Here is a 27,011-nt window from a genome sequence, read left to right on the forward strand (position 1 = left end):
ATACACACTCGCTCATAAATATACATCCCAGAATGCAGCAGAGAAATGATGTATGGTGCACAGGATGCGAGTAAGCCTGCACAGACGCTCCTGAGGAAACCCAGAGGAAACGTTAGGGAGATGCCAACCAATAACTAACATCATCAACAGCCACTGGCTAAGTTTACACCTCAGCAGGAAGTGACCTCATGGCCTGCATCCTCTCCTGTCTCGGGGCTCTTTTACCCTGGGCAGGAAAGAACCACCCAGCGCACATGACCTTCACGTGACCTCCAGCGGCCTCCGTTCTCTCTCTGTAGACGTCGTGCTCATCCAGGCCTCATGACCACACAATCTCAGGGTCAAGAGTGTGTGTGTGTGTGTGTGTCTGTGTGTGATTAGTTTTACATCCTGAGGGCCATCAGACAGGATTTCACAGCCCTGTAAATCTTAAGAATGCATTAGGAGTCTCTTTTTCCTCATGATCTCCCTTCTCTGTTGCCGCTTTTCATTATCAGCTGTATGAAAGTCCATGTAGATATTGAATGACAGGCTGATATTAAAACCCTCAGTTACAGTTAGATGATTTTAACCCTGCAGGCTTAAAAGAAAATGAAGAAGATGGATGTGACAACGTGTCAAAAGAAAAAAGAAAAAAAAAGACTTTGATGCATTTGTATTAATATTTCAATCTGGTAAACATTAAAAAAACTGATCGTTCAGGTTAATATCTTTCCTAAACTGAAATCGCAGGTCCGAGTTTACTAATCATGAAATTTGATACGCAGTAGGTGAAAGAGCTTGTGTTTTAGTCTCTCATGTTCACATGCTTATCACAGAATCTTCTAACGTAAGTATCATGCTATCATGCTATATCATAATGTTTCAATGAATGTTGGTTTCCTTAATATCTGTGTTTATATAATAATAATAATAAATCATAAAGTTGTTAATATAACATAATTGTTTAATTTATTATTTTAATTTTTAGGTGTATCATAGCGTGCAATAATAATAATTATTAACATTTGTTAAATATGAATTATTTAATATAATATGAAAATATAATTAACTGTTTTTTAAAAATGTATATTTATAATAAGAAAATTTATATTAAAGACCAAGAAAGAAAGAAATTGATGTAATTTATTAACACATATAGGCTAAATGTAAATAAAAGTGTAAAGTGTAAATATACAATAGTAAATATTATAAATATACAATAATATATAATATTATTTTAGATAATAGTGTATACTTATTTTTATATACATATTATTTTATATTTTTAAATGTAAAATAATCTAAATAATAACATGAGTAGATAAATCATTCCACAATTATGCAATGCAAGAGAAAGAAAGAAATATGTAATATATATGTAATACGAATATATTTGTATATATGTATAAATATATAATATACAATTATAATATATCTAATATATTTATACTTATTTTATATTTAAAATATAATCTTTCAATATTAAATCTTTCACAGTATGACATAATAACATGAGTAGACAAATCAGTCCACAGTTGCGCAAGAGTCGCTACACTGTAAATGTACATCATCGAGGTGATTTTATGATGACTGACATCAGTTAAACATTTTCTCAGTCACACATTATTAGCTAATAAAGCACATGGATTGGGTTCAGAGAAAGCGAGAGAGTGTGTATCCGTGGGAATATGTTTGTTTTAAGGTCTTTGCCATCTGGGTCCACATGCTGAGAGCAGGAACAAAAGGACAAGAGAAGGAAGGACAAGGAGAGGTGATCCAAAATAACGAGTGAAAAGAAAAACAGCAGGAGGGAGGGAAAGACAAATAAATAAATCACAGGTGGAGCTGAGACTGGACACTACGACCTACACCTGACAACACAGAGTCACATGAACACACACTCCTGTAAGACCAGATCTCTTTTTTTGTGCTACTGTCACACAGAGTAAATCAACCCACTCCCACACAAACACAAGCACACTGTACAGGAACAGAGGTCATTCACCCCTGACAAAGCATTTCGGGTGGTTGTGATGGTGTACAGTGGCCCCAACAAGTATTTGGACGCTTATGCATGTCATTGCAGATACAAAATATCAGAACAAGAGACATTTCATTTTAAATGAAGATTGCACAAGTACAGTACACTATTACAACAACAAAAAAAAAGATCCATTTATGCCAAAAAGGTTAAGGAGAAGTGCCTTGAAGTCCCCTTGTAGTCAACAATTATATCCCTTAAAACTCATCTTTGATCACCAAAAGTAAATATTTAAACGTTTTTTCCTTGAAAAACGTTTTTCTTCCTGCCTTAAAATAGCTTGAATGCAACGCTACAGCCTTGCCTCATTTAGTATACGCTGTTCTATAAATATGCAAATTAGCTCCGCCTCCACTCACTCACAGCAGCTCAGAGATCCACTCGTTGACGATCACACGCTGTCATGATTTGGATACAAGGTAGTTTGTGACGTCAGAAACACCAGCGATTTCAAACCGCGTTTTCGAACATTGGTTCACTAGAGTTTGAAGGAGATAGTATTCAGCAATGGTGCTGAATTTACACATGATTTTGCTTATAGCATATTAAAAACACTAAATAGACATATAAACAACATTAAAAGCTTGATTTTCACCACAGGGCGACTTTAAATGATTGCAAAATGCTCAGTGCTGGATAGATTACTTTTGTAGTCTGTTACTGATTCCAAATTACAAGACAAATAAATGTAGGTCCATTACATTACACATTAGGTAATATAATCGGACTACTTTTTGATTACTTTTATATTACTTTTCACCTAACTCGTTTATCACATTGAATTGAATAGGATAATACTATACCATACTGATATAAAAAAACAAAGAGAAATTTGATCAAAATTAAAGCAGTAAACATTACATAAGGAACTGCAGGGAGTTTTTGAGTTTAATGACAAGCTAATTAAATAAATAAATAAAATCATTAAAAATGTATTTTAAAATAAAAAAAAAATCATAATAAATTTGTGTTTAAAAAACAAAAGCCTTCCAAAGACAGTAAAACTAGTGGCTGGTCTTTGTGTACAATTTCACAGAGCTTGCAGATTTTCTAAATATAAGTGATATGCTTTCTCAGAAAAGAAAATTTAAAACATATAAAAATAATAATTAGGGAGAATCATTATGTGAATAATTTGTAATCATTTGATCAATAAAAAAGTAATTAAATTGTATTTTAAAATGTAAAATATTTTTTTTAAAAGTATTTAATTTGTGGAATCTGATTATATAATTCAGATTACATGTAATCTGTTACTACCTACAGTAGCCCTGATAATACTTTCATGTTTAACAGGATATTACATTTTTTCTAATGATATAATCTTTACTATCCACTAAAATTCATAAAATGTCATTAAAATAAAAACTGAATTAAAATAAACTGACTTCATACACTATAAATCACCAAAACACGAGCCGATTCAAAGACATTAAGCACAAATGATGAAGAAAATTAAGTTAGTGAAGAGAACAGTGCATTTGAGCAATTTAATTCACAGACACACACACGCATGCACACACACACACACACACGCATGCACACACACACACACACACACACACACACACACACACACACACACACACACACACACACACACATATGCACGCACGCACGCACGCACACACGCACACACACACACATACATATTTAGATCTGATTAATATTTTCTACTATGACATCACCATCTTTCAGTGTGTTTGACCGCAGTGTACCACAGTCGTTTGCTTTTTGTGTAATGTATAGCTGTGTTTTGCCGTTCTGGCTGAAATTCTATCCTGTTCACCCTGTCTGCATATTACTTCTTCAAATAAACTGCCTACAGCTTCTTCCTCTATGCCTCATTGCTGGCTTGCTTAGTTGGGGACACTTAATATTCAGCAATATACTGAACTGAACTGCACTGAAACTATTGGATGAGAACTCAACTGAGCTGTACAATGACATCACCGCTTACTACAGTGCTGGTTTATAGCTGAATTGAACTCATTTCATATTTGTTGCTCTTTACACAGTTATTGAACAGAATCAACACTGAACAATGACACTATTGTCTTTTTAGAGCTGCTTTACAGCAGAGTTCAATTCTGTTTGCATCATTGAATCATTAATTTCCTGTTTATCCCCGTAAAGCTGCTTTGAAACAATCAGTATTCTATAAAGAAAAAATCCATTGGCTTGGCTTTTGGGAGACGGCGAGATTTGAGGGAATTGAAATGTTATAAAAGCGACACGGAGATGAGTATGGTATTTTATTGAACATAAATTGCCATATGTAGCTCTCTAACAGTGTTCATTGTAAAGCAGTAGCCAATCTATTGTGAGGGTTATTTCATTATGGTTGTTGTAGCTGTGCTGGAATTTATTTTCAAGGAATAGCGTGTCTAAATGCGTATAGCTATAGTAACATCTTCAGTCAGCTTGAGATCCTTTCCATCTTTATCTCTTATAGTGAATAGTGAATGTTTTATGAGCAGTAGGAGAATCATATTCATCCACACAGTCAAGCACAATGTTTTTTTATGATTTTAGTTTTTTAAACAACATATTCCCTCTTCTTACAGTAAACTGATAATGTGTAATAGAAAGCGATTGGCCGGAGATCAGTGTGGGTGGGGTTATGGTGCAGGATTGTTGGCAACGCAGGGGAGCAGTAATGCTGACATCACTTCCCATCTTTGTTCCTGACATTATTTTCAGGTTTTGGAATGTAATTCCTCAGAGACTGGATGTGAAAGCCCAGAACATAGAGTCTAAACTCTATGAACATCTTGTTTCATTCTTGTCTACCTCATTTAAAGCATGCAGTTGTCATGTAAATGAAATATGGTGTTTGAAGATGTTTAGGGGTGTGTGTGTGTGTGTGTGTGTGTGTGTGTGTGTGTGTGTGTGTGTGTGTGTGTGTGTGTGTGTGTGTGTGTGTGTGTGTGTGTGTGTGTGTGTGTGTGTGTGTGTGTGTGTGTGTGTGTGTGTGTGTGTGTGTGTGTGTGTGTGTGTGTGTGTGTGTGTGTGTGTGTGTGTGTTGGTTCTTTCTCAGTAGGAAACTTCTGTCAGCAGTGAAGGGATTTGTGGGTTACAGCACATTTTCCACCCAACATCAAAATCACTGTGTGTATGTGTGTGTGTGGGTGTGTGTATATGTGTGTGTGTGTGTGTGTGTGTGTGTGTGTGTGTGTGTGTGTGTGTGTGTGTGTGTGTGTGTGTGTGTGTGTGTGTGTGTGTGTGTGTGTGTGTAAGAATGGTTTGAATCTAGATTGTGAACGTGTTTCTGGAAAACCCTAGATTATGGGGACAAAATTTCTCCACAAGAGGACAATACGAAAATGAATGTAAAAATGCAGAATATTTTCTGTGATGGAGAGTTTTGGGGATATGGTTAGGATTAGGGGACAGAATATACAGTCTGTACATTACAGTTTAAAAACGATTATATACTGTATACTGTACACAGGGGTAGACATTAACTTTTGTTTGCTCACCAGCCACTGTGAATAGTGGTTTTCCAAACTTACTAGCCACTCAGCATTTTCACTGGCCACAATTTTGACATTGATAGCATGGGGAAAAATTACTAAATAGATATTTTTTAATATTATCTCATAATTTGGCAGCAGGTATATTAGGCTGCTGTCACTTTAAGACCTGACACACAGATTCATTATAATGTTACACATGTTTTCTTTCTCAACTGTTTATGTAGGCCTGCAGTTAAAACAAAACTGACAGTGTTTGCATAAATTCTCGACATTATTTTGTGTGTATTTGACTGTTTAAGTGCAATAAGCCACGAGAAAGAATCCAATTTAGTACTGAGAGGTGGCTTTATGTCTGAAAAATGAATAAAAACTGGACCTTTGAAGTGCAACACAATTTGAGATGCACATATTGGTCAAATAATATTCTGCTTTAAATGTACTGATATGAACAGGTCTATGTGAGAGTTTACAGCTTGAGTTTAGCCAATGTATAATTAAAAAAATCATTGTTAGTTCATGGTAGCTCAAGTCCATTAAATAATATTAACACATACAACTTTTAACACTTTTAATAATATTTATTTGACGTATTACTATATTGAAATTAACACTTTTCATTGTTCATTTTCAAAAAGAAAATGGCGGTTGAGCAGAAGTTCCAGACAGGCTCGTGCGTCATGACGTCAGAAAAAACGTCTGACGCGGGGGTCCTTAAAGGGAAATTATACTTTGGGTGAAAGTGAGATATTTGAGTGTCTGTGAATTTCTATGCGTTCAAGTTGAATGAGTGTACAATAATCAATTACGATTATGAAAGCAGAAATACGAAGTAAATAGACTCAAATAGTTCTAGTAATCCAACTTACACCCATATTCACTTTTTACAGTAGTGACCAAATGCAAAATTATATATAAAAAAAAGAGTTTTAATAATATTCTGTCACACAAAAAAAGAAAAAAGAAAAAAAAAATCAACAGAAGAGTCATTGAAATAAGTATGCACTCCACAAGCATGAGCTAACTTGTTAAAACTACGTTATTTGCTTTTTCTTCATACAGTTAGACTGAGGTAGTACTCAACACTGGCAGCACAAACTGAAAGCTAGTTAAGACCATCAATACTAATGTTCCTGAAAAACACATTCACACACTGTGCACCTCATGAAGTCACATCCAGGGTACGAGGTTCATTAAAAACATGTCAGAGCTGTCACTATGTGTGACTTTCTGTCAGCAGAACTATTAACTAAAATAACATGCATGCACTCACACCTGGGATGAATTATGGTAATACATAACATAGCCTACATTACAAACCCAAATACACAAATGTTAATATCAGTTTTTTTACCTGAATAAAATGAATGACATTACAAGTCTGGTCAAGCAGATATTTGCATAAGAACACAATGAACCTCTGATTGGTTCTTTATAGAACTCGCAACAGTGCAGACAGCCAATAATCTGTGAGAGTTGCTATTGAGATGAACTGCCTGACCTCTGATTGGCTGTGTCAGCACCTGAGCTGCAGTGACAGGCATGAAGGAAAACTGCAGCCAAACACCAAACATATGTGTGGAATGACACTATTGTATTTGAAAGCAACTTGTAGTTTATAGTAGCCTACTTATGTGGAGTACAGATTTTGCAAGCAAATGCAAAGTTTCTCGGTGGAACGCAAAACATTTGCCAGAGAACGAAAAAGCATTGACTTGTTATTTTTCCTCCCATCTCATATTTTTGATGTCTGCCCTAGAAAAATTGCCATCTTCACCCTTTATTCAAATATTATAAAAAAAATGTTGTGATGTAAGCATATTATTGTGGAGTTGTGGTTGGAGTCAATTGTTTTCTATTGAATAATGCATTGAAACATATATTGTGCGGACATATATTTTTGTCCAGACCTTCATACAAAGAAAAATAGATGCAAAAACAAGAAAGAACCAACAAAATATTAATAACTGATATAGTTAATGTATGCTTTTTCCTGTGAACGTTTTTTTTTTCTATGCATTTATTTTGCATTGTAAAATAAAACCTGTATCTGTAGTTTGCCTTTTGTCAGATAGATTTATATTTTGTCAGATAAATACCTTAACCAAATTTAGTGCTTTTTTCTTTTCTCAAATGTAAAATATTTTTTTATTTTACCCCCCCCCCCCCCCCTGTACCCCCCTCCAGACATCACTTTTGGCCAACCCAAGGGATGAAAACCTAACAAAACATGTGAGATGTGACAACAATTCAGCATACGGTCAAAAAACTTCTATACTAAGTATAGAAGTATTTAGTATTTTATAAGTATATAGTATTTTATTTAGTATTTATTAGGCAACATAAATAGCCACAATGTAGTATAAAGTACAGTAAATATGATAATCGTATTTACTTCAGAACAAGTGAAAAAAACAATGAGAGAGTTTAAAACCACTCTCGTCACTGATGGAATAATTGTGTGTGTGTGTGTGTGTGTGAGTGTGTGTGTGTGTGTGTGTGTGTGTGTGTTGTGTGTGTGTGTGTGTGTGTGTGTGTGTGTGTGTGTGTGTGTGTGTGTGTGTGTGTGTGTGTGTGTGTGTGTGTGCGTGCGTGCGTGCGTGCGTGCGTGCGTGCGTGCGTGCGTGCGTGCGTGTGTGTGTTTATGAATGGAGTCCGTGTCCAAACAATATTCAATGTCTCTAACGTCCAGGAGTCAATATGAGTTCAGGAACAGCCGACACATGTTCTACTGTATTTAACGTATTTTGTTTCTCTTGTCTCGCCATCTCTTTTCTCCATCTCTCATTTTCTACCATTCTCTCCCAGAGGATCATTACTCAGATGTTGCTCTTAAGGTTAGAGAATGACGTTGAGGAAAGTTCTCTATTTATCTCTGAAAATCAAAACTGAGGCAGATTTTCAGGTCATAATCTGAGGGTATCAGCCCAAATGACTGTGAAGTATTATAAGTGTATTTTTTGTGTGTGTGTGTGTGTGTGTGTGTGTGTGTGTGTGTGTGTGTGTGTGTGTGTGTGTGTGTGTGTGTGTGTGTGTGTGTGTGTGTGTGTGTGTGGCTGCTGTTCCACTGCTTCCCTCAGCACTGAGGAATTTGGTTGCTACAATGAATGAGCCAATTTGACATCTTTCCACAAACACACTCATGTAAAACCATATGTGCCATCACACACACACACACACACACACAGACACACACACACACACACACACACACACACACACACACACACACACACACACACACACACACACACACAGATTTCTCTTTTCCAGCAGTGACACATGACAGCAAGTTCCTGTTTTTTTCTATTTCATTATGAAAACTGCTGAATCCTGGAGGATATGTAAGGAGTTTAAACAGTCAGATAATAATAAATCACTAAACGAGGTCTTAATTATAACTGAATACAGTCTAAAAAGGTCTATAAACATAATTCATAGACTATAATGTTCAAATGTTTGGGGTCGGTAAGTTTTTTTAAAAATGTTTTGGAAGTCTCTTCTGCTCACCAACGCTGTATTTATTTGATCAGAAAAAAACTGTAATATTGTTAAATATTACTACAATTTAAAACAACGGTTGTCGATTTGAATATATTTCAAAATGTAATTTATTCCTGTAATTGAAAGCTGAATATTCAGCATCATTCCTCCAGTCTTCAGTGTCACATGATCCTTCAAAAAATCATTCTAATAACAATGTTGAAAACATTTATGCTGCTTAATATGTTTTTATGGACACAGTGATTCTTTTTTTCAGGATTGTTTGATGAATAGAACGTTTAAAAGTACATCATTTATTTGAAATATAAATCTTTTGTAACATTATACATATCTTTGCTGTCACTTTTCATACATTTTTGCATCCTCGCTGAATAAAAGTATTAAATTATTTAAAAAAAAACATATTGACTTTTGAATAGATAGAAAGAATATATTTGATTAAATAATTATATTTTATTAATAATACTCTGATTACTTTAATAAAATGAATTGCATATAACAGTATATATTTCAATTTGCTAAGAGAAGACCTCAAATGAAAATCACTGAAGACATTGTGGCATAGAAGTAAATCACTGAAAAGACAAAAAAAAGTGGCATTCTGACAAAAAACAGGCTATTATCTGCAGTTATTATAACTAACCATAGTAAATTAACATGTAAAAAGAACAGCACTAGTGAGCATCTATAGCATGATCCCACTGAACATTAAAACCATATAAAATCTTTCTCTTCAGCTCTCACTCTCTAAATCCCCGTCCGCCACTTTCCCGCCCTGCTCTCACGTTGACGCATGACTCTTTCCTTTAAGTTCCTACTCTCATTGTTCCCTGTGACCCAAAGCACAATCTTCCTCTTCCACACACTTCCTGCTTCCTAAATCAACAGGAAGTGCTGTGCAGAGCCATTTCCTTTACTTATTTGGACTAATATATTCAGAATCAGTTCTCTAACACACACTTACTCACATAAGAATAATGTGGATAAAATAAAAGCTGAATATTTATTTAATACAGTCTAATGATGATGTCACACTAATACAAATTTTGTGTGAGAATCAAAACACACACTTCACGTTGCATGAATGCAACGTCGACTAGACCTCTTTTCTGGTCTGATTTAATCTGATGGTTCAAATCACCAACCCATAACTCATAACCCCCACCCACATCCATTAAACCAGCCTGAAAAGAATAGCTCGCACAAAAATGGAAATGCTGTCATCAATTACTCACTCCTTCAGGTCGGTATGACTTTCTTTCTTCTTTGGAACACAAAAGAAGAAATTGAGCAGAATCACGGGGACTTCGCGGGGGATGATGTGGTCAAGAAAAAAAGAAGAAAAAATAGGATCATAAAACAGTTTAAAAGAATTGTACAGTATTCTCTCGAAGCCATAAAAAATAGCTTTGTGTAAGAAGCGAAGGTTTTTGGAAAGCTGTATCTGTTCATCACACAAAGCGATCGAGTTAGAAAATTTGGATTAAACCACTCAATTCATATGAATTAGTTTTACGATCTCTTTATGAACTTTTTGAAGCGTCAAAGTGGTAGTTGCGTAGCTGTCAATGGAGGGACAGAAAGCTCTCAGATTTCAACAAAAAGATCTTCATTTGAGTTCTAAAGAACTAAAGTCTTATACGGGGTTGGAAGGACATGAGGTGAGTAGCCTAAATGATGACAGCTTTTTCATTTTTTGGTGAACTATCCGTTTAAGGTAACATATGCCCCGTTTCACTTTCCATTTTTAGGTAGGCTAAATAATCCTAGTATATATTTCTAATAATTATAAGAGCCTAATTGAAATCACAGGGGCAAACTCGCGCTGTTTCTACAGTTCATCACAGTGTGTTTGCGGTCCTAGATAGAGACGTGATTAAACCGTATTGGGAGTTGAGGGGCACGAGGGGAGTGTTTGTGCAGGCCAGAGTGGTTTATCAGCTCCAAACACTTGCAGGATTTCCGGTTTGGGATTGTCCGTCCAATTCCCGAGTTCCACAGGAAGCGCTGAATAAAAAGCAGGAGAAAAACGCCCAAAAGCATCTCATTCCTCGCCAGTCGGTTCACAGGGAGCATCGAGACGTTGACCACGCGCCGTTCTTTATCAGAGAGAAAAAGAGTTTATAAGAAATGCTGGCGATGGAGAAGCGCGTCAGAGCGCGCGACAGGTGGATCGAATGTCCTCGAGGCTCAGCGCGAGATCACGTGATTTTATTAACTGGGTGAGTGTGAGGACATTACTTACATTGGCTTGGCGATTTTATTTGGTTACACTTCAGTAATAAGCCATTAAACATCGTATACAGAGTTTTTCACTTTCAATCAAATGAGGACATTAAAATTGCTTGACATAGCCTAATGGACGATGTAAAATAAAAAATGAGGGGGAAAAAAGAAGGTGCGGTGTGTCCTGTCTTTCTGGCAAAATTTTATAAAAATAAATTGTATATAAATAATGTTTAAATTCACGACAAAACGATCAAGTGTTTCCATCTTTTTTACTGGTAGTATTGAGGCTACTGATTTATTAACTGTAGGCTAAATAATATTTGGATCAGGATTTGATTTTTAAGTTGAACTACTGCGCGTTAAACAGACAGGGTTTAGCTTAATAGCATTTCTATCCCCCCCGTTCTTACATGTTTCCCTTTATTTCTGTGTTTTACGTGTGACCCGGTAAACGAGCTGCTGCGCGTGAATTCCTGTAGTGATAACGTCACGCGGAGCGAGGGAGAGCTGTTCTTGCGTGAGTGAGTGTTTCTCTCGGGACGTCCCGGTGAAGGAGGGGCAGTAGTGGTGTGGTTACCCCCCCTGCACGCTTTGACAGTTGTGAGGGAACTCAACTGAGTGTGCAAAAAAAAAAAAAGACAAAAAAAAAAAAGACTTCTAAACACGGAGAGCTGAGCTACGGGAAACGCGCGCAGGAGTTTCGTGCCAGTGCAAATTTGGGCACATGTTTGTTTTTTTGGACTATTTATAAATTTATTCCACGTCTGTCCACAGAGTTTGGTGGGAAACTTCGTTTTTGGGAGCCGCTGGGGGACCACTCTCTTTCTTTCCTCTTTTGCATCAACGAACGAGCGGTGAGCAGTGAGTCATTGAACAAATATATATTTTAAATAGTTTTTGTAAATTCATGCATGCATCATGCATTTCATTATTATCTATTTGCTCGTGCAACAGTTTGGTACAGGTCATTATGTCTGTGTGTATTACTATTGTCATTAGATTAGACTGAACTGGATCAACACTGGAATCTGTGAATGGTCACAAATAATGTTGTATGAAAACAGCGCCGCCTGCTGCTCGTTTACCGTTAAAGCGGCCAGACTGCAAACTATACCTAGTACACACAATGTTCAGAATAGCATACTATCTATTACATACATACTATTTAGCATGCATACAGTGCATAAAATACTCGGATAACCTACTTATCCAAAATGCTTGATCTGAATTTTACAGTGTGAAGGTAATTGCTTTTTTAGGTAATGGAATACTAGTTTACTATGAATAGCCTACTGCTCAGTACATTTTTTTGAAGCGCTAACACTTAAAACGACCCTTCAGTTTTAAAGTAAATAAATATGCCAAATTTATGATCACTAGACATCACTTACTGAATTGAACATAGCCATTTCATTGTAGTGATTACAATGTAGCCAACTACTTTTATAAATGCATAGCGTATTGCATGATATATTCCACATTGTTTCACATACTACTTTTTAAGCAGTAGTATGCAGTATATACTGCACACTAAGCAGTAAGCTAGCATTCCATTCCAAATATAAACACAAACACACACACACACACACACACACACACACACACACACACTAAAGGCTGGCCCTCCATTAGTCTTAACTGCTTCCGTTTCTAATTAGTGCCATTATTTGTGATTATATGCAGTGATGTGGATCTAAATGTCAGTGCCTTTATATACAGAGTTTTACATTCATGTTTAGGCTTTTTGTGGTTTAGCATTTGTGTTTAAATGTACACTTTGCCCATACGCAAATGTACTATGCGTTGCTTTGTGATTCAATGATTATTGTTTGGCAGAAAGTGCTGAAAGTTTGCAATACTAATATCCTTTCTCTTGTTCTTTTTATCGTCCTTAACCATAACTAATGGATAATTATCTTCATGCAACATCACTAGCAAGTAAACTAAAGTTTATTATTGATGTTTTACGCACACGGCTGTTCAGAGACCGCGAGTCCGAGATCTGGCAGCGTTTAAATAAGACACGTGGCAAATGTTTACATATGACGCCAATCAGAAGTATTGTGAGAGACACACACATATACAGTTTCTGTAACTCATACAGCCTGCAGGTATGGACCTGTAGAAACCATTAAGTGTTTGGCAGGAGATCAGTGTGAAAGTCATCCAGAAGTCTTAAACCACTTTACTGCCTCATTGTGGTGTCATGCGTTCTGCGGTGGGTCGTCCGACTCAAACTGCAGACATGTGAAAACACTATCCGACCCACAATCCTTATGCTGAGATTTCAAAGCTCACCAGCTGCTGTAGAGGCTCTGAAGAAAGTGTTGGTATCTTAACAAATCCCATATTAACAACCAAACAACAGTAACACACTGAAATGTGGAATCGCACATGATTAGCCAGTTGCGCACACCTCAGTATTAGCGGGAACATCAGACTCAATTCATTGTGGTTGAATTTCTGTGAGAATGTTGCTAAGCCAGCACCACAATGCTCAAACAAGCATTAAATGCAGGGTATGATTTGTTCCAGAATTTTTTTTGTAATGCTGGTTGAAAGTGTCCACATCATTATAGCAATCACTAAGTTATGGTCTAAATGTATTTGATATATTGTCTGTGGCGTAGGACCATAAAATGTTTGTCCAATCATTGAATTCATTCGGAATGCAATGATACGATGTCCTACCTGTCTGTCAGCGTGTCTCACGCAGACAACACGCGTCACTAGCGCCTTTCATGCTCTGCAGAGTTAGACAGACGTCAGTCACTGAGCATCGCAAACGAAACAGCAGACGCCTTTTACAGTTCCTTTTGAACCAAAACAACGAGCTTATGCTGCGTTCACACCATAACTACTGTCATTTGTAAGAGATTAAATGCAATTAGTTGAACTTAAGAATGTTTTTTTTGGCATATAAGAAGGACTTAAAGGGACAGTTCATCCAAAAATGAAAATTAGCCCATGATTTACTCACCCTGAAGCCAGGTGTATATGACATTCTTCTTTCAGACGAATATAATCGGAGTTATATTAAAAAACGTCCTGGAAAAAAATATATTAAAAAAGTCGATGCGTACGGCCGTTTGCCAGGAGCTAGTTATTTTAGTCGATAAAGTTTTAAATATGAATATTTTTGTTACAAGAACGCATCGCTTCACTTTAGAAGGCCTTTATTAACCCCCAGAGCCGCGTGGAGCACTTTTATCAGGAATGGATGCGCTTTGAAGGACTTCCAAAAACAAAAACCCATTCTCTCCCATTATAAAGCTTGGAAGTCTGAAAGAAGAATGTCATATACACCTAGGATGGCTTCAGGGTGAGTAAATCATGGGCTAATTTTCATTGTTGGGTGAACTATCCCTTTACATCTTTATTTGTAATTTCATAATTAATTCTAATGTCTTTGAAATATGGTTAGAGACAAATATCCTGGGAAACTAAAATTTTAAGTCATTTATATTGAAACTTGAATCTTTTTTTTAAATCCAAAAATATACTCGCTAAGTTTTGCTCGCTAACTTGCTCTGTCACTGAAGTAAATAAAAAAACTAACATTTAGTACCAGATCCAGATTTTATCAGCCCTACACATGCACACAGGTCAAAATAATTAAGCATAGATCAGGGGTAAAATGGGTCATTAATCTCCAGAAAATATGACAGACCTTGTTTAAAGTGCTTCTTACACAAACACACACGCAGACTCATATTCACAGCCTCTTGTTTCACTATTAATGAGGAGGACATTGCATAGACTTCCACTGATTTTGTAACAGGTTAATGATATTTCCCATGGCCTACCCAAGCCTAAAAGCCCTACCCCCTAGATCTAAATAAAACCATGTTTTGGTCGATTTATACGCCTTTTTAACTAGTGAGGACCAGTAAAATGTCCTCGCTTGTCGGTTGTCATAATGTTTCACTATATAAGTGAGGAAATTTGGCTCTCTCATTTATAGCCACACATACACACACACACACACACACACACACACACACACACACACACACACACACACACACACACACACACACACACACACACACACACACAGACACAGACACAGACACACACACACACACACACACACACACAGGTGTGGTATAAAAGCTGTTGTCAAAAGCTCTCTAGGGAACTATGAGACCTGTTTTACACCGCGCTTTAAACCTGAACTCATTAAACCAGACATAACCTAATGATTACTGCAAGCTGTTCAAGATGAGAGAACACACGTGTGTGTGTGTGTGTGTGTGTGTGTGTGTGTGTGTGTGTGTGTGTGTGTGTGTGTGTGTGTGTGTGCATGTGCATACAAGTTAAAATAAACTTCAAGAAGACAAATGACTTTTAATATAGTTGACTCTGTATAGTTTCGTTTTCATCTGAAGCAGAGGTTTGTTCATGCTAAACGACATGCTAAATGCTGTTTCAGTAATCAAAGCCATGTTTTTAATAACATGTTCTTATTAAAGTTATATTTAAAACCTGTATAACCTGAAATCTCCAAGTTACAGAAGGAAATACAGAAATGTATCTTCATTACACCCAGATGAAAATTAAACCACTGTAGCTGCGTTATGAGTTATGATCTGATTTTAAATCGTCCTAACTGTTATAAAGCATGTGAATATGTGTGTACTTATGAAAACACACATTTCTTAGAACCATGTTTGATTCAATCAGCTGTGATTTGTAACAAATGCACTTCTTAATGATGATTAATTTTCTCTAAATTTCTGCCTTTAAAAGTGCATTAACTCTCTCATGTTTAAACATGAAACAGGTCATAACTGTGTGCTTATGGGAAATGGTTACAAATTGCATGTTTTTTTATTCTTAATGTCTGTTCTGTGTGTTGTATGTACAGTATGATGGGATCCAGCTGTTCAGTAAGGAAGTATAGCAGAAATAACATTTTATAAAGACTACTTCAGTGCTCTCTGGGCAAATATCTTAGATCTGAAGTAAAGACAATACTTTAATCTGATGTGGGCATTTTCAACTTAATGGAGTAATATATTTTTTAAATTAAATAATCAGAATAAGGTACATAGAAAGTATTCAGTGACAAAAACACTTTTAAAGGTATTCCTTTTTACTTTTTTTTCATTTCTCAAGTTATTTTAAAGAGGGTACATTCTTCTTAAAGTAGATTATTAAAGCGTCCAATGTTTTATAAAAAAAACACTTTTTTAATTATAATTACTGAAGGGGGTGGATTCTGGAATCCACTGCCCTAAAAAATTTTTTTTTATAAATATACACTGCTATAAATAAACGTCTGCTTCTAGGTCTTTCAAAATGTCAACACCAATTATCATGCCTAAAGTGTTTTCACCAACCCAGAATTCAGTCCAATAAACATTATCAGCATTTGCAAAAGTGAGAAAGTTTGCCATTTAAACCTTATATACAAAGAATCAGATGTGGTTTCAAGAGGAATATTTCTGATAAATACTGTTGCCCCTGTATCGATCATATACTATTGCTATTATTATACTGTATATTGTTTTAAATATTTTATTATTTATATTGTATTATTTGGTACAATTGTATAAGACTCTGTATATATTGTAATGTTTTCTCTCTCTCTCTCCCTCTCTCAGGTAGCTGATTGACCTGGTTGTACCTGAGGAGGACAGACACTCCTGAAAGTCTCTCTTCCTGCTGTCAGACAGACCTGAGAGAGAGTGACAGATAGACGGAGAGAGAGAGAGAGAGAGAGAGAGAGAGAGAGAGAGAGAGAGATGTACACAGCGGTCCTGCTCTCCTCTTCTCTGTTTCTCCTGCATGTGTCCTGCACGCCTCAGGTTCATGGTCACCACGGGTAATGGCTCACATAAATACACACACAGTAGTGACTGTATGCTGCGTCCGAAATTGTATATAGTATGTGAAAAACAGTACGCCAAAAGAGACGTATGTCCGAATACGTAGTATTAGAAAAAGAGTAGGTGAAAAATACCCGGATGACCTACTTCTTCTGCCGTGATCCTGAAGTGCGCATTCGCTGACACTTTCCTATCCCATGAGGCCCGGGGGAGAGGATTTATGAATGGTAGTGAAGTATCATAACTGACGCTGGTAGGTCACATGACAGTTATAGCAAATGTATTACGTCCGAATTCCATTCATACTAGCCATATTCATACTATATAGATCTTTAAGATACTTTTTTTAACTATCGTGAAGTAAATTCAAATTCAAATGTAGTCAATTCACATGCTTTTGGGCCTCATGGGGTCATGGGTCTCTATAAGGTTAAAGGTCAACGCGTATAATAGCAGGTAATTACATCAATCAGCCCCTTCCCGTTAGAACTGATGGACAGCAAGCTTTTCATACACAAACAACAATATAATGTGTTTCCAAGCATTATATTTAACACACACTTTTAAATGCATAATATAATATTATATTATATAATATAATATAATTCATATTTTTATTCAGCAAGTACTCATTTATTTGACAGTAAAGGTATGTATAATGTTGCAAAAGATTTTTTTTTATAAAGATGTATCAGTTTCCACAAAACTATTAAGCAGAACAACTGTTTTATACACTGATAATAAATGTTTCAGCAAATCATCATTTTAGAATGATTACTGAAGGATCATGTGGCACTAAAGACTGGAGGAATTATGCTGAAAATTCAGCTTTGTGTCACAGGAGTGAATTACATTTTTAATATATTATTTTAAATTGTAATAATAATATAAACTATCTTTTTTTACTCTATTTTGATCAAATAAATGTAGCCTTGGTGAGCAGAAGAGACTTCTTATTCAAAAGAGTTATTTGCACCCAAAGTTTTGAACGGTAATGTAAATATAAGCCATATTTGTGTGTTGGAGTGTGTTTGTTTATAACTGTGTCTATGTGTGTGTTTCAGGAGGAGAGTGTGTGTTGGAGACGCGTGGAGTCGTCGTGTGTCCTACAGCACAGAGTCGTTCCTTCAGCCTGTACACAAACCCTACATCACCATGTGCCAAAACCACCGCATGTGTAGCACATACAAGTAAGATCACACAAAAACACAAGAAATATATATTACACGACATAAAGTATCAGCATTTCACTAGACTATGTGTTTTACAGGACAATCTACAGGGTATCTTACAGGCAGGTGAGCAGAGCGGCTCCAAATTTACACATTTACCCAGAATGCTGTCCGGGATGGCGACGCATACATTCACACAACTGTAACCAAGGTAATCGGAGGTCTAAAAGTCATATTGGTTAACATTAGCTCTGAATGGGTTTTCACATTTGAATTCATACATGCATATGTGTCTCTTTCTGTAGCGGTGTGTGAGAAGTCGTGTGTAAATGGAGGGTCGTGTATAAGGCCTAATCACTGTTCATGTCCGACAGGATGGACGGGACGATACTGTCAAATAGGTATTCACAAACACACACTGACATTAATTTACTGTTGTGTTCATTGTGCATGCTTTATAAAAGCACAAAGAATTTCAGTAGCGATGCACAATATATATTCACAATATATCGGCCCCCATATCAGTATCGGCCGATATATGGTCGTTTTAAATGTTATTGTTATTTGTATAAATTTGGTCAATGTATTAAAGCTGATAAATAATGGATTATTTCCTTCAGCTGAGACACTTTAGCCTCGCACTGTTCGCCATGATTGTTTTGAAGTGCTGGAATTCTGATTGGAATCACTTAAAAAAAGGAAAATATAGTTAAGCGCAACATGTGCAGTGCAAGTCTGTCATATAGGCTACATAAAATTATATTGAGAACATCATAATTGTGTGATAGGGACATGGCTTTTAATGGTGAGACTTTTGTTTTGTAATGAGGCTCTCAAAAATTACATAAAAATTTGGATTTGGAATTAGATTTATCAGCCAATATATTGGTTATTGGCTTTCATATATAAAGAATTATCGGTATCGGCCAACATTTTCAAATCGGTGCATTCCTAATTGTGAGCCATATATACAGTTAACACCTAAGGGTACAGGTGGTAAATAATCAATACATACTTAATTTTGGACCCTTATTTTAAAGGGCTCATATGGAAAACAGGACTTCACAAAATATACTGTATATGTGTGTGTGTGTGTATGTGTGTGTTTGTGTGTGTGTTTTATATTTATATTATTTTTAATAAAGAGCAAGGAAATTCCTGTTTTCCTGTTTTTATATAAATATAAAAATAATTATGGGTGGAAATTAGTTGCTTTGTACACTTATTTTAAAGGGCTTATGAAAAACCATTTCACTGCTCCTTAAAATTATATTTTTAGAATATATTTGTAAATTAGTTTAAGGGTGGAAAGTGGTCATGAGACACTTCATTGTAATGTTATTGGTGCACGACAGCTTTACTAACAATATAAATGGCCTTTAGGGGAAAAAGAGTGGTTCTTTTAAAAGACGTCTTTCTCTCTCAGATGTGGATGAGTGTAAGGAAGGTCATCGCTGCTCACAGAAGTGTGTGAATACGCTGGGGAGTTATCGATGTGTGTGTCAGGAGGGATTCAATCTGGCTGAAGATGAAATAACGTGTTCAAGAAGTCCTCCCCCCTCCCCCCCGCCCATCGCTCCTCCAAAACCCGACGATCGCTCATCCAGTAGCGATGCTGGTAAGACACGTATACATTATAATCAGCCGCAGACATACTGATGTAGATACTCATCATCAGCACTCAGATACAAGAACCATGACTCTCCATACACACACGCATACATACATGATGACATCAGGACAAGCTGCACACTTTTGAGTATAGAAGCACTGGAACACACTACTATATCTTAAAATGCATTGCAATACCACAGATCCCTGTTCGCATCCATCTAAATTCATTATTCATTATAAGTTCATACATTTATAAACTACTCTGGCAGTTTTGGTCTCACATTCCTGACCACTTTTCTGCAACTGAAAATGTGGGAAGAGAACGGTCTCAGATTCCCCATTTCCATTGCACAAGGGGTTGTGGGCAATATTAACCAAAAAAGCATGAACAGATGCATACTTCACAAATCCACTAGAAAAACCCAGCACTTTTGGCATACTGCTTGCAAAAATACAATGAATAGAGACACATTTATTCTAAACTCGCATACTATTTAGGAAGAATAGTACAGAAAAGCATTTTGAAAACAAAACAAGTAATGGGCTTAAGTGGTAATGCAATTACAGTGTGTCAAAATATGTCATAATGGGTAAGTGTGGGCTATTATACTGCAGTATATAAGTGTGTTTCCTCTGTAGCGCCTCCTGCAGGTGGAACCCTGACCAGCCTCACGGTTCATTATTACTTTTGGTACGCGCTATGCCACTCTCAACTCGTACCGTGAGTAATAGTGCACTGTGACTGGTGACCACAGCGACACAAACCTGGACCACATCCGTCTGCCTCAGACCACCTGACCTGAACAACCAGCTTATTCAGCAGTGACACATGGTTTCTTAAAAAATACATGCCTTGGCTGCAATAGCTCTCATTGACTTTCTTTGTTAAGAGCATAATATCACTCCAAAGATATGTTGTCATTTATTTCTTTAACAGATATTGACAATAGTTTTTTACCTACCCTTTTTTATAAACAATATATATATATATATATTAATGTCATTTATAGTTTGTAGTTTTAATGAATTATAAAAAATTTAATAAAAAAAAGATTTATTTATTATTAAATTATAATTATTATTAAAAAAATATAATGCAACTCTATGACAACTAAGCTAGTTTATTTATAAATGAAACATTACTGATTTGCTTATAATTTCCAACATAGTGACTCTCTTGTACTAGGGTTATTTTTGTTTTATTTATATACTATTATTGATTTGTTTCTTAATATTTCTGGATTAGCTTTTATTTGATATATTTCACTTTTCATTTTAGTCTAAATTTGAGTAATTTTGTTATTGTGCTTTTGTCATTTTTATTTATTTTGGGGCTTTTTAAATACTACCATCTTGGATTAAATGATTTCTTATTTTTAGTTTTAGTTGAATTCTTTTTTGTTCTTTGAGTTAGTTGCCTTTTTTCACAAGAAGTTTTTCATGTAATATTTATTTATTTATTTGAAATATATTTATTTTATTTTATTTCAGCTTTTTCAGTTAACAAATTTTTCAAAAAAGTCCCTTTAAGGCAAGTCATTTCACTCACACCCAAAATTTCCGAAGCTATTCTTCAAACTTACGATTAATTAATGAAATCAAATTTGACCACAACTGTCTAATAATTTGGTTTCGAAATGCTCAAATCATGACAAATAAAAATGCATTTTTCAGGCCGGAGTTGTCAATGCTCCAGTGTTGCAACTTTACCAATTGCCGATTGGCTCTTTTATTTTGAAGGCGGGATTTATTCCACCATATTGGGAGTTGCACTTTCTCTTATTCATATTAAAATGAGTGCACCGTCTTTGTACATCTAACGTCTTTGTTAAAGTTGAGTTCTTTAGTGAAGTCCCTATGAGAAGCTACTGAACATTATACTCTCCCTTGTCTGTCTCTATTATGGCTAAACTATCTTATGTCTTTAAGCCTGTTGGCAGCGCTCCTCTCACTCCTCTCCTCTGTTTTCTTTCCATAAACTATTTCATATCTGTCTACGATTTAAAAATAACAGCATGAACAGAATCTCCTCTGGCCCTAAATAGTCATGTTCGCTGTTTCTTAGCGACAGGCAAAAATAATCGCAACTCGCTCTGATTGTTGGCTGGAGCTCAAACACGCATTCCTGGAGTTTGCTTTAGAAAGTACAAGAGAGCAGTACATTTTAAAATCTCAGCAATAATGTATGAATCCAGGCAGTTGAAAGCTTGTAGCAAGGCAATCTAAATGTAAACCTATTGTTGATAACTTTGTTTCTATATGGACATACTTAGTTTCTTTATTCATTTTTAGATATCAAAGGAAACCTATTTTAAGTGAACCTTTAAGTGACCCCACACACTAGTTTTCTCTGTTCCCACACTAGTCAGACCTCAGTGTTGTTGAGTTTGACCCTGTGCCACATCTGTCTGGTGGGACGTCCCCTGAGACTCGAGGTGCAGAAGCTCATTTTACTCTAAACCTGTCGTCAGCTTCACTGACCAGCAAGAGTAGTTCCCTTACAAACATGAACCATGTTAAACACACTTTACACCAAATATCTTACTTGCTACAGTTACTGTTGCTACAGTAAAAAATGTTAACTAATAATAATAATTTAAACTAATAATGTATGGTTTAAACTGATACTAATAATTAATATAAATATGAATTATTGAAACTATAATAATTTGAGATGTCTTTCAAAGTGTAAACATTTTTTTCTTCTTTTTTCACTCTTACAGACCAGCAAGAGTAATTCCTTTCACTTAAACATTTAGCATAACCACAGTTTGTTATTTGCTACGGTTACTGTACAATTAATTGAATTAAAACAAGATTATTGTACATATAATTTTTTTTAAACTTTTTTTAATTAAATGAGATGTCTTTGAGACAGTTTAAGCTTTAAAGTATTTAAAAAAAAAAGCTTTTTAAAGTTTTTTATGACAGTGATAGCTAATATCAGATGATTAGTTTTCTTTAGTATAAAAAAGAATCTGTAATAATTATGATATTAATTGTTGAATTGCTTATTTGGCAGCTCATTTAGAGAGTGCATGTCAATTGCCAAAAATCATTTTAAAAAGTCATGTTTTTTATCATTAACTGGTTTTTAGTTTTTCATCCATTGTTGTGCATTTCTGCGACTTGCTGATTTAGCATATTTTTGCTTTTTCTGTACTTAAAAAAATGACATACTTTCCCTTTAAGTGAAATGTTTCATCATTTTCTAAGTCTAAAGGATCAGAGAAAGACAGACATGGAGAGCAAGAGAGCCCTAATCTCTTAAATTTCATTTTGACCTCAACTATTGTACAAATACTTTGTTGAGTTTATGGGGCCCAAAGTCCCTGAAACCTTGAGTTTAAAACTACATTAGTGTCATCAGATAGAAGAACAGGAAGCTGAATGTTTAGCTGTATGATGATGGTAATTTTGCTTTTAAAGAGGCCACTGCCGGACACGATGTAGCTGCTGTTCCCGTTTTCGTTTTGGCTCAATCCGTTGCTCGCATTCCATATCAATCGAACTCAGACTGCTGGGGGTCACTGTTTTCCCTCACACAAATCTTCTCTCGCTCTCTCTCTCTCCCACGTGTCTTCATAACACACACATCTGGGACAGATTGACTGAGCTTCAGTGTGCGTCTGTGGAAGCAGCCAAATCAAAAGTTGAGTAAAAAATATGTGTGTGCGCGATCCATTGACTAGTTTTAAGACTGATAGAGCTCATAACCTAAACACATTTAGAAAAACAGCCAACTGGCAGGACTGAGCTCTGATATGATTGGGTCTTAAACACGTCCATTTACAAAACAACCAATCACACTCACAGTTATCTCTGACTGAAGCTTGTGATTAAATATGGACTGATTCCATGTACTGCAGAGTGCAAAAGTCTCAAAACACTGTGATCTCTTCGTTTTAACCTGGACATGAACAAAGTTGTAGTTTAAAAAAAAAAAATTTTAAGCAAAGAGATCTGATGTAACATGAAGAAATGTCTCAGATTCTGCACAAATAAACAGCAAAATAATCAAATGCATATTTTTTGTTTAATGAATAATTTAATAAATAAAATACATTATTTACAGCAAACAGCGAATAAATCATTTTAAATAAGTTAATAAAATAAACAAATAAATAATTAAATGGCAAATAAATAAAATACATTATTTGTTTGTTTATTTATTAAATAATTTATTTATTAAATAAATAATTATTTAAAAAATAAAATGCTTAAATTCATATACATTTTTAAGTTCAAATTTTTACTCAAACTGTATAATATATCACATAATTTGAAGAAAACACACACACACACACACACATACACACACACACACACACACACACACACACACACACACACACACACACACACACACACACACACACACACACACACACACACACACACACACACACACACACACATATATATAGTATTAAAGAATTTTCTCTGGTTGTCTCAGACTTTTGGACCCGAGTGCATATCAAAGTATTTCCTTCATATTCTTGCCAAACCTCAAACTTTCCTCCTTTGTCACCCCCTACACTCATTCTCACTCTTTCTGTTTCTGTCAGTCTTTCTATTCTTCTGTGATCTTTGGTCTGCTCTGGGAGCGCTTTGGATATTAATCATAGATTCATGCAATCAGAGAACATGCACACATATAACGTAAAACACTGCTTTTGGAAGTCTTCTGACAAAAGTCAGTTTGTGTGTTTGCATGTTGTCTGAATAAAAGCGTTATTTATGTTCAAAGCCTGGATCTTAAAACATCAAAAATAGAGTTTTGCACTGCATTCTGGGTTTTAATGAAGGCGGGGTTTAATGTGGTCCGTCTCTAATTTATGTGTGTATTTCTTTTATTCTTAATGGTGGAGGTTTGGGATTTGTGGAGAACGTTACCGAAGAAGTTCAGATGCTTAAAAACAGAGTGGAGCTCCTCGAGCAGGTCAGAAACACACACACAGACACAGACACAGACACAGACACACACACACACACACACACACACACACACACACACACACACACACACACACACACACACACACACACACACACACACACACACAGACACACACACACACACACACACACACACACACACACACACACACACACACACACACACACACACACACACACACACACACACCTCAGGACACATCCTACTTCAAACGACAGGAAACTGTAGCACGTTTGCCAAGAGAGGTTATTGGTTCAAAGCCTTGCTAATGGTTTAATTAAAAGCAGTAGTCAACCTCGCACATCACAGGTTCTGAAACATAAAACACAGACACAGGTTTTAAACGTCTGTGTTCGCCAGGAAAAGAGTGTGTTTGGCAGATATTTCTAGTAGATAATAGTTTGTTTGTTTGTTTTTCAGTCAATACCACAGGACCAGGAGGTATTACAAAGACACATCATTAACAACATTAGTTGCCAAAAAAAGTTTTCCAGCACTTCCAAAAGGTTTATGTATAATTTAAAGTTATTGAAAATGTTAATAAATAAGTTAGCACTTATTAACCTTGCTCAATTAAGATGTAAACAAAACTCTATTCACATACTCCTAGAGTATGTACTGTAAAAAACTAAAATTTTAATGTAATAGTATGTGATGAATGGTATGCATTATGTAAGGATAAAACAGTAGTTTAAAACAGTAGTATGCATATTAAATGTCATATTCCTCATTCGGTGACAAGCAGTTTTCTATATTAGATTTTATAATAATAATAATATATTTTTAATGCAAGGAAAGTAGGGAGAACCTCTCACAGATTTAGGCAGGTGGTGCTGGGGAAGGAAAAGGTCTAGGAAAATTCCAATGGCGCAATGCACTGAGTTGAGCCGGTTCGGGACGGAAATAAAACAGGTTATGCAGATAGAACAAACAGATCAATTGGCTTTAAGAGAAACAGTCAGCTGCTCGGATGAGTTTCATGACTGAACTATGTATATATGTTAAAATGTAATTGATTCCTGTGATCAAAGCTGAATTTTTAGCATCATTCCAGTCTTCAGTGTCACGTGATCCTTCAGAAATCATTATAATATGCTGATTTACTGATCAATAAACATTTCTGATTATTATCAATGTTGAAATCAGTTGTGCTGCTTCATATTTTTCTTTAGAAACCATGATACATTTTCCCCCCAGAATTCTTTGATGAATAGAAGCTTCAGAATAACAGCATTTACCTTATTCTCATATTTGCCGTTTTAGTCTAACTTAAAAAAAAAAAAAACTTTAATAAAGACATAATTTCAGAGTCTTTAAATGTAAGAATACCTTCCTCTCTCTCTCTCTCTGTAGAAACTAGAGATGGTTCTGGCTCCCTTCACCACACTCTTCCCGTTGGATGGTGTGGAAGACGGTAACAGCTTCCTGTCCGAGAGGACCAACTTCCTGTCGCATTCTCTGCGGCAACTAGACCGTATCGACTCGCTAAGCGAGCAGGTCGGGTTCCTGGAGGAGCGTATCGGAGCCTGTAAGCATATATGTATGTGTATGAAACGTATCTGTACAATCTGTTTCAATAGATAAAATAACAATAACATCTTATGTGTGTTTATCAGGTGCCTGCCAGGAAAACTAGATGATCACTCAAAGATGGGCTGGATCCAAGTGAAACCAATATCTGATGTCTAAATGAACAACTGCAGCACATATCAAAGGGTCTGAACTATGTAAACATGTTCAATCCACTTAAAGAGCATGTAGGGAAGCGCAATGTAAAACAAACAAAATTCTCTGAGTTTTATGGTGGATGACTGGGAGCTTTGTTTCGTAATGTTTTTCAACATATTTCTCTCATTTAGTCTTGGTGTAAGTGCAGCTGTATGGGTCTCTCCATGTGTAGGTTTGGGTCAGGAGATATGTTTTATATATTTATAATTCCATGTTCTTCTCCTGAGTATTTCTATTGGGAAAAATATAATTTTTATTTTTACATTTTTTTTTAAATAAAATTGCTTAAACATTGAATGTTTCTAGAGTTTGTTGTTCAAAAAGTTTTTTTACTTTATATATTTGGATTTTTTTTTTTTTTGCTTTTTACTATGGAGCTACAATAGTCTCAAAATGAATGAGACAATTTTTCAAAATATGCAAACAGTAATTCAAAAAAAATTAGATTTCATATATAAATAAATAATAAAA

The 27,011-nt window shown here is 35.7% G+C and overlaps 1 protein-coding gene across 2 annotated transcripts; it reads left to right on the top strand.

Moving 5' to 3' along the window:
* The first annotated feature begins 10,209 nt into the window (after positions 1–10,209).
* egfl7 (EGF-like-domain, multiple 7) lies at positions 10,210–26,837 on the top strand. Of its 2 annotated transcripts, none has more exons than XM_077194237.1 (9): positions 10,210–10,664; positions 16,842–17,062; positions 18,131–18,256; positions 18,337–18,449; positions 18,544–18,639; positions 19,665–19,856; positions 24,724–24,794; positions 26,166–26,340; positions 26,429–26,837. In XM_077194237.1, exons 2-9 carry the CDS (start codon positions 16,983–16,985, stop codon positions 26,446–26,448), a joined length of 873 nt encoding a protein of 290 aa, XP_077050352.1. In that variant the 5' UTR covers positions 10,210–10,664; positions 16,842–16,982; the 3' UTR covers positions 26,449–26,837. The 2 variants fall into 2 exon arrangements, with proteins under 2 accessions (XP_077050352.1, XP_077050351.1); XM_077194236.1 differs by lacking the exon at positions 10,210–10,664 and adding an exon at positions 11,036–11,225.
* The last annotated feature ends 174 nt before the right edge of the window (positions 26,838–27,011 follow it).

This window comes from Siphateles boraxobius, unplaced genomic scaffold (genome assembly GCF_051911475.1).
Source record: "Siphateles boraxobius isolate OS27281-9 unplaced genomic scaffold, OSU_SipBor_1 11, whole genome shotgun sequence".
Classification (NCBI taxonomy): Eukaryota; Metazoa; Chordata; class Actinopteri; order Cypriniformes; family Leuciscidae; genus Siphateles; species Siphateles boraxobius.